This window comes from Pinus tabuliformis, chromosome 2_1 (assembly GCF_031772625.1).
Source record: "Pinus tabuliformis cultivar Carrire ecotype Pingquan chromosome 2_1, CPIR1, whole genome shotgun sequence".
NCBI classification, from domain to species: domain Eukaryota; kingdom Viridiplantae; phylum Streptophyta; class Pinopsida; order Pinales; family Pinaceae; genus Pinus; species Pinus tabuliformis.
The window spans coordinates 971,877,627-971,887,215 of NC_142299.1; the positions used below are offsets into that span (position 1 = coordinate 971,877,627).

General features: G+C 35.8%; 1 protein-coding gene across 1 annotated transcript; it reads left to right on the forward strand.

The window, feature by feature from the left end:
• Nucleotides 1-7,450: 7,450 nt before the first annotated feature.
• Nucleotides 7,451-8,822, forward strand: LOC149203867 (GDSL esterase/lipase At2g42990-like). Its single transcript, XM_089402013.1, has 4 exons — nucleotides 7,451-7,718; nucleotides 7,810-7,940; nucleotides 8,050-8,283; nucleotides 8,607-8,822. Exons 1-4 carry the CDS (start codon nucleotides 7,451-7,453, stop codon nucleotides 8,820-8,822), a joined length of 849 nt encoding a protein of 282 aa, XP_089258139.1.
• The last annotated feature ends 767 nt before the right edge of the window (nucleotides 8,823-9,589 follow it).

Below are 9,589 nucleotides of genomic sequence, written 5' to 3' on the forward strand. Positions count from 1 at the left end.
ACATTATGGTTAAAACAATTGTGCATTCATACACGCTGGAATTTTGAGACATGTTTTGGCATAATGAACCAAATCAAGAAGGAATATCTCTCTAATGGCCTATCTCTATCCAAAGAGGCCTATATATGTAGCTTTTGATAAAGAAAGAAAGGTTCATGATTTTGGAAATAAACTGAAGGAATATCTCTCTTGCAGCCTATCTCTGTCCAAAGAGACCTATATATGTAGCTTTTGATAAAGAAAGAAAGGTTCATGATTTTGGAAAGGAACTATGCATTTTTTTTGCAATGTTTTGGTTCTTTCGATGTATATGTTACTCAGAATATTAATGCAATATCAATGGTGATTCCTATGTTTTGGGATTCCAATATGTCTCTTCTCCTTAGTATTTTCATAAATGTTTCATGTTCTTCTCAGACTTCATGTTAAGTAGAAGTTAGATGTGTTTCCTCTTAAATACAGGTTCATTTAAATCAAATTGTTGATGAAGAATGCTTGTACAGATTGTGGAATTCAAATCTTTAAATGCACTCCACGAGTCTTAGCATTAACCATAATTCTTGGCTATCATTTCTTTCTAAATCCAGATATGTGTAGAATACTTGATATCACAAGCTCTATATGATGGGTTTCTTCTTTTATTTCTGTTGTTGTCACATCTATATCAAAACAAAACGAGTTGTAAGTCCTCAGATGATATTGGCCACTATTGATTGATATGTTATATCACTGAGTACCTCCTATATATAAAGAACTCATGGACTCTGTCTTTCCGAATTTTTTTGAACTAACTAAATTCAATTTGTAAATACCATAAAAAATGATGCTCTAAATCCTTCGAAGAATAATAAGAGATGCACCAAATCTAGATGTCCTAGGCACCAGTCTCCTTGAAATCCAGAGACTGTCTCTAGGATCGACAGCGGGTTCGAAAGTTGTGTAGATCAAATGGAAGAGGAAACCAGGAATAAGGTGTCATGCATTGAAGATCATGTGTTACTTAAAGAATTTGAAGATGTAGTTATCAAAATCTTAGGTTTACTACTTAGGATTTCAAGATGATGATGCCAACTAATAGGAGTAAATATTTTTTAAGGGAAAGGAAGAAAAGTGTTTTTTTTTAATTGTATTTTTTACTTATGTACTGATATGTTTACTCAAATTTCAGTAGCAGGCATTTGTTGGATGCACAATTATATTTTTCATCTAATTAGTCCCCATTGAACATAATTTTGGTTGAACCATAATGAAATACACTAGAAATATATGAAAAACACAAATTTTTGTTTTAAAAAAAACACATTTTTTTCCATATATTTCCAGTTTATCTCATTGTGTTTATTAAAATTTTGTAAAATAAGAACTTGATGCAAAATATAATTATAGATCCAATAAATGACTACTCTTTGAAATTTGAATAAACTTAAGAGGAAACAATATTAAAAAAACAAATCTCTTTTCTTTTGTTTGAACATCCATAATTCTTATTTATTATTATTTTAACTATTATTTTATACTTTACCTTGAGACACCCATTTTAAATTTCAAATTTCCCATAGTATTTGCAATAATAACATCAAAATTTTATGCAAATATGACAACAATTTTATAGCAAATAGATTTATACCAAAAACACTAACATAATATATGATATATATTTTTAAGTAAAACATTACTTAAGTAAAAATGATTTATTTAATGCACGATAAATTATAATGATGTAACGACAATACAAATAGATGAAAACATGATTTAAGAAAAATAAACAAATCTTTTAATATTTTATCATCATGCATCTGGCATAAGAACAACACTAATACGACGCAAATGTGATGCAAAACTTCATTATGCCCAAAAAAAACCTTGACCATGGGAAAATGGACTATAATGATAGAAATTGGTCTTAATATAGAGCCTTATTAGTCCCTGCCTCCGACATAGCAGGGACTATAGCGTTCAATACAACATTGACTGACAATTAAACACTTGTTTGACCAAACATTTCGCTTACGTACAAATATTTAACCAAATTTTTCGCTAGCAATTTGGCTGCACCAAAATTTGAAGCAAAGTTTCCAAATCAACCTCTTATTGGAAACTTCATGTTTCCCAAGGAAACTTTAGATGTACAAAGCGTTTTTATCCAAAGTTCTGATTGCATTTCTTCTTTGTCTATTTTGTGATATCCAAAGTAACTTTCGCTTGTATGCAAAACTTTGGATAACTAGTAAGAAACACGCATCAGGTAACCATCACCGTTGATGCTGCATGTACAGCTGCCACGGATTTTTCTACAACTGCCACGGCTTCTTCCAAGTGTCTTAATGCATTGAAGTTCTGACCTTCAGAAGACTGGATAAATTTATTCTAGAGCAAACACACAGAAGCATGCTTCAGATCATGAACTAATCTGCATCGAAGTTTTGAAGATGTACTTGTAATCTTCAGCAGACTAGATAAATTCATTCTGAAAACCTCGTCGAAGTCTGCAATGGCAGGAGTGGCTGCAATGGCAGGAGTGGCAGCAATGGAGGAGTGGCAGAAATGGGGACTCCTTTCATTTGCACCTGCACCACAGAAAACAAGGTAAGCAAGGTAAGCAAACCGGTGGCATAGTAGTTGTTTAAGAAACGATTTCTATTCTTCTCTGGAAACGATTCTTTGGCAATGATTTTTCTTTCTGGTATTTCTTTGGAAATGATTTGCAATATTCCTGAAAAATAAATCTTTGGTTTGAAGTAAACAAAATAGAATTATGAAAAAACACTTACAGTAGCTTTATATTCAAAAGCGGCTTTATATTCAAAAGGGTGCTCATCCTCCAAGTGGGAACAGAGGGAAGCAATGTCATAGTACAAAGCACTGCACTTCACCAGCAGAAAAACTTTTACAAGATAAAGTTGCGAATAACTCACCTGGAGAAAAGCTTCAAAATATGAGGGACAATTTGGTCAAATGAGCTTCTCCACATCAAAATATCATCAGCGTTTCCATCGTGATTTGCCACAAAGCTCTCGCAAAAACAAAGACGACGCACAAAATCAAATAAGTTTTCTCACAAACAAGGATTCATGGATAGCCCGAGTTTATCACAGAATTGAAACCAATTTTGTTTTGTGAAAGTTACAGTGATTCTTTTCTTCAATTTATAGCATATCTGAAATCTAAGTGTTTGAAGAGATATAAGGGTTTTATAGCATATCTTAAATCTAAGTGTTTGAAGAGATATAAGGGTTTAGTAATTTTCATAACTCAATAGAAAAATACAGTATCTGTAGAAATAAATTAATTGGTAATTTTACACTAAGAAAGGTTCACTGTGGTAGAAACAGTATCTGTAGAAATAAATTAATTTGGTAATTCTAAACTAAGAAAGGTTCACTGTGGTAGAAACAGGAAGGATTCTGTATTTATAATTCTGTCAGAAATTACGTTTCCTGTAGAAAAGTGATAAACTGGTAGTTATAACCTATCAGAGAATTCACTGTTTGCAGAAATACAAGGATGTTGTATTCTTATTCTATTAGGAGGTATAGTATCTGTGTAATGTGATAATAGCTTGCGAATTTATAATCTATCAGAAAAATTAGTTGGTTGCAGAGAAATAAGAAATACTCTAAATTATGTCTTAACAAAAATTACAAGGACTGTAGAATTAAAAGAGTTCCATAACTCAAATCCAGTTATGGAACTCGTTATCCGTATGAATAACGGAGTTTGATAAAACATAAACTATTACAAGAAAACATTGTTGTAGTAATAATAGGCCTTTGTAATCTTCATTCTCCTAGAAAGTTTTATTGCCAGAGAAATTATGAGGGCCTTTATGTGGATTTTATCCGAGTCAAAGCAGGGGCTACGCAGGCAGATCCGTGTGGATGGTATTAACATATAAGGGCCGAGACCTTCAAGAGGGGCCTGTACAAAACACATAAGCATCCTAACGTAGAAGCCGGGATGAAACCCTGGGCGGAAGTATTATAGGTAGACATGAACATATAAAAGTCAGGAACCCTGAACATTGCAAGCCTGAGCAAAACAAGAAAAACAAAAGAAGAGGAGTCGTGATGTTCCTTAGAACAAAGGGGTGGCCTGGTGGATAGAGCGCACCTTGAGTGAACTCTCAGCCCAGGAGAAACCCTCCCTCTGTGCAAATCGAAGCCATAAAAGACAAGTATGATTCAGAGATTTATGCCGCGTTCGACTCATATTTTACAAGAGACCAGACTGAAGCGGACCCATTATTAAGAGGCAAACAAGAGCTTAAGACAGCAAATCCACGTAATTAAACTAACCAAGAACACCTTTAACATCAAATGCAACTGACAGAGGTAGTACTACAATTTAATCGAGCAGATTTCCTGAAGGTGTACAAGAAATTTCCAGAGAACAAATCTAAGAAATCTTACAACAGAACAATAGGAAATAACACGTTGTATATATAAAAAAATGACAAGATTCATGTATTGCTGCTAGCATTAAAAATAGTGTCATGCAATTAATACCGAGCTATTGCATGTGAGACAAGTTGTAGGGTAGTGGGCCCAAAGAGTTAGACAAATGGTAAATTTGTGGGCCCACAGTGTAAAACGTGGTGATTTATTACTACTTTGTATGTGACATCTCTGCATGCACTCCAAGTGTCCTTTGCAAAGGTACATCTCTACATCCATTACAACTTTTGCATGGGCTTGCGAAGACTCTGTGCCATAAGGTGACCCTCTTTGCTGTATTATTTTGTGCTTTAGCTGGGGCTGCAGTAAGCGACAACCTTCAAGTGGGCTATTACAATACTATTTGTTCAGATGTGGAACCCATTGTGCGTCGGGTGGTTAGCAGTGCATTCCTCAACTTTACTGGAGTAGCTGCTAAGCTAGAGCAGCGCCAATGATCCCCATGCTGCTTTATTCATCTAGGACTACTGGAATGTCCAAGGGGGTCATCTCCACGCACAAAAATCTCATTTCTATGGTCTGTATTTTGTTGGGCGTGCAGTGAGGGCTTTATGCACACACTTCTTTCTTATTCTCATTATACTCTTCGTCGTCGTATATGAGGGACAGTCTGGTCGAATGAGCTTCTTCACATCAAAATATCATCAGCATTTCCATCGTGATCTGCCACAAAGCTCTCGCAAAAACAAAGACGACGCACAACATCAAATAAGTTTTCTCACAAACGAGAATTCATGGATAGCCCGAGTTTATCACAGAATTGAAACCAATTTTGTTTTATGAAAGACGTGAAATGCATAATCTCATGTTCTGGACTAACTGCCCTTTTTCCAAACACACTCTACTCAAATGAGATTAGAAAAAACCTAGCCTTGAAGACCAATTTTAAACTTCGGTAATATCTGATAGATCGGTTTCATTGCAACAAGCATACTTTGCAAGCTATGGCATAACAAAACCCACATTTCTCATGTTGAGAAAGAGCAGACTGATTTCTATAAAATCATCAAGTGGAAGAGATTCATCACATGGTGCCCACATAGAATTAAAGCAACATAGAATACACATAAAATAAAAGCATTCATTATGTTGAAAACAGAGATGCAACCCAACAAATGCAAAAGCAGGAAAAGATGCATAAACTGATATGACAATACCTGTAAAAACAAAGTCTGGAAATGATGAAACAAGCCATTGGAATGAGAGATCCCCATGGAATCAAAATCGAGGTAATCAAGCTCAACAGAGAGACTCCAGGTAATCACGTGGCATCCTCCATGTCTTGCATGGTCGTTTTGTGGCACTGAGTAGTAAGGCGCGTGGCCTTCATGTGGGGTCCACATGGCGCATGAAGTTAGTAGTTTATAATTTTGGTTAGACAAAGCACTTTTGTCACTTACATATAATGTGCAACTTGGTTATGAACACTTTTGATTACATCAAATCATCAACCTGGAATTTTTAAATAACATTTTATTCGTTATAATGCGCAACTTAGTTATGAACACATAGAATATCAATTTGGTGAAACGCAATTCCAATTCATAGGCATTAGGGAGGTTTGATTTAATTTATTATTCCATTCGTTGTTTCTCTGTTTTTATTTTATGAATTTTGAATTTTTATTATGTTTATTCTTTTTTCAGACTAAGTTGAATTCTTTTTTTCCAGGACTAAGTTGAATTTAAGTTTGGTAGTTTTAAGTTCTAATATTGAATTCTTTTTATCCAGGACTAAGTTGAATTTAAGTTTGGTAGTTTTAAGTTCTAATATTGTATGGAAATCCAGAAGCGACCTTTTTCAGGTGATCGGAAATTCCCTTCAATACTATTCTTTTGTTACAACTCACCTTACCCTGATCTGATACACCAGTATCAACGTTTTTTCTATCCTCTAAAGCTTCGATAAGCTTGGCAATTGTTGCTGCTGCTCCAACCTCAATCGCAGAATCCAGTCTGTTGATAACCTGTAGCTCTGGGATATTGTTTATATCAATAAATACTTTAGGTTTCATTCCCTTATAGATTCCAGCACAGTGCATCCTCTAGCTAGAAACTCCCTCTTTAGAAAATCTGGGAAAGTACTACAGTTGGGTTGTAGCTCGATAATTTATTTGGATTAACGGCCCCAAGTTCTCAACCCCAGCAAGGACTACCACTACGACAGTGGCTCTCTTGTTGTAGTATTATACCTTTAAAACTCTAATAAACTAAGCATATGAAATGAAATATTAAAATTGTGAAACTTATTTTTTTATACCCGTTGAAATTGACGCAAAACTAAACTTATCTAACAAAAATAAGTTAAATGGTGGCCCTTCACTTAAGATATTTTTGGCTAAACTTCAAACGTGATCAAACCGTTTATACTTTTCGCCTACCACTATCCAAAAAAATACCCGTTGCAATTACCCCACACGTACCGGTGCCGGTGGAAGCACTCTGTTCTTTCGTTCATGTATATCTTAACCAAATATAGAATGGGGCCCCCTTCATTTAACATCTTTTGGCAAAATTTTAACGATGATCAAACCCTGGCCACTACCTAAAAAGAATCCTTCGTTTCAAACTGTTCCTACTTTCCGAATCCCATTATTATCTAAAAATAATCCTTTATTTCAATTATTCATAGCTCTCCGTGGAACAACTCTGTTCGTTCGTACCCTGGGCCCACGCATTTCCAGCTCAACGAAGTCCACCGCACATTTGGCCGACGCTTTGTCGAAAACTAGTCCCATTCTTTTGGACTATTGCTTTAAGTTGAGATCCCACACATTTTGGTCCACATCACATTTAATTGGTCCCACCTTTTCCAACCCTTCTAATTGATAAGGCATGACAACTCTGATTATCAATGAAAGGGGTTTCTTGTTATCAATGTTTCCTGCTCCCTATAAATTGAAACTTGATAATTCGCAATTCATATCCATTCCATTTCAGCCCCCCCGCTTCCCTTTTCATACTTTGCTTGCCTTCCTCTACGAAAAGCCGCGAACAATGGCATTGGCGTTTCATCTCAATTCATTCGTACTTTTGCCCTGCTTTCTCATCGTCTGCCTCATTCCCTTCAACGAGTCAAAAGAAATAACACGCCCACCAGTGTTCCCGGCACTCTTTGTTTTCGGGGATTCAACGGTGGACGCAGGCAACAATGACTATCTGCTGACATTAGTTAAGAGCAACTTTCCTCCTTACGGAAGGGATTTCATTGATCATAAGCCCACCGGAAGGTTTTCCAACGGAAGACTAGCAACGGATTTTGTCGGTAAGCTCATGAATAACCATACGTATTATAATTATATATCAAAAGTGAGTGATTTTTCACAATCAATATATTTTCGCTGGTACATGTACAGCTGCAGCATTAGGACTAAAAGAGACGTTGCCAACATATTTAGATCCTAACCTAACTTCCCAGGACATTATGACGGGTGTAAGCTTTGCTTCAGGAGGATCTAGGTATGACAATCTCACGGACGAGATCTCCGTATGTTCTAATTATCACCCTCATCATCCTTTTTCGCTAACTTGAATTCCAATTAGTTGAACATCAGCCCCGGTATTTGATCCTGACCAATATAATCCATGTTTTGCAGTCTGGATTGCCTTTATGGAAGCAAGTGCAGCACTTCAAGAATTACCAGAGGAGATTGGAAGATGTGGTTGGAGAAAAGAACGCGTCAGACATTATAAGAGATGCTCTGTTCATATGTAGCATGGGAACTAACGACTTTGTAGTCACCTACTTTACACTGCAAATGCGAAGGGCACAGATGAACATTGAGCAGTATCAGGACTTTTTACTGAAAGAAGCCAACAATTTCATTCAGGTCGGTTCTATTTTTCATGTACTTTATTTTACGAGTCTTGCAAATCGTCTAAACTATTTTCAGTTTTGAAATATTACTTTTGGGTTCTCTGGAGAGCAAGGGTAAATCCTGTATGATCCATGAAGTCATGTATGGTAAAATGAGAATTAACTACAACGATCAATTTGTCATGCACTTAAAAAGTCTACTTTAACACTCATAGCATCATGTGACAGGAGGCAGAGAGGAAGCATAGAAGCAAATTATTGTTAGTTGTAGTCTCTCCAACATGTTACAAGAGAACGGATTAAAATGACGAATTTTGATGGATTATGTAAGAGGAGATATACAGAGAGGGTACTCGGAAACTATTGTTCGTTGGACTTCCTCCAATGGGTTGCTTGCCTCTAGTCAGAACTTTAAGTCTAAGGCAATTCATCAACAGAAGAATCGGCAAATGCAGGAAATTCATCAACAGAAGAATCGGCAAATGCTTAGAAGAAGAGAACCAGGTGGCCATTGTTAGAAAATTTATAACAGCGATTCTACATGCGGAATAAACTCAAAGAATCATTAAAACTTAATGCCCAGGGATACGAATTACCTCCAGCCATTGGTGAAACTCTTGATGCAACTTCTTTCTGAAAAAACCACGCTCCAGCTGCGCAAGCAAAAAGAAAAGAATGCAGAAAATCTGAAGGCACTTCCAAGCTCTGCTATCTCAGCTAGATGGTGTGAAAAACTGAAGGGGATTGAGATCAAAGCTTGGGGACCAAACAGATGAGTTTATAGCTAAGCTTCCATCAAGCTTCTAATAGCTATGTGTTAGATGTCCCACAGATCAAGGCAGAGAACTCGAATCAAAGTAATGGACCACTTTAGTAGCTCCCAATAATAAATTTAGTAATTGCAGTCGATTTTCTTAACTTAAGGAAACTACTGCAGTTGGTTTCCATAAGTTAAGGAAAGACTGCAATTTAAATTCCATAATTGTAGGCAGCAATTGTGCAAAATTAATGGAGCTTAACATTCTCCCACTTGGTCCATACTTCCAAACTTAATGTCTCAACTTAAAAACCATTGATAATCTGTATTAAGTAATAGATACATGAATCGTGGCGATAAGTCCTCTAATGACGAGTATTATCTTCCATGTATTACTATGCATTTATTCTTATTAAAATTTATGTGGCAACAATATCTTAATGAATAAACCTTATGTTTATTCTTGGTCCTTCTTAAATGAATTTTCTCAAATCAACTTAAAGTGCACATAAATATGAGAAAAAAACATCACAAAACTTAAGAATTTCATCAAAATAACATT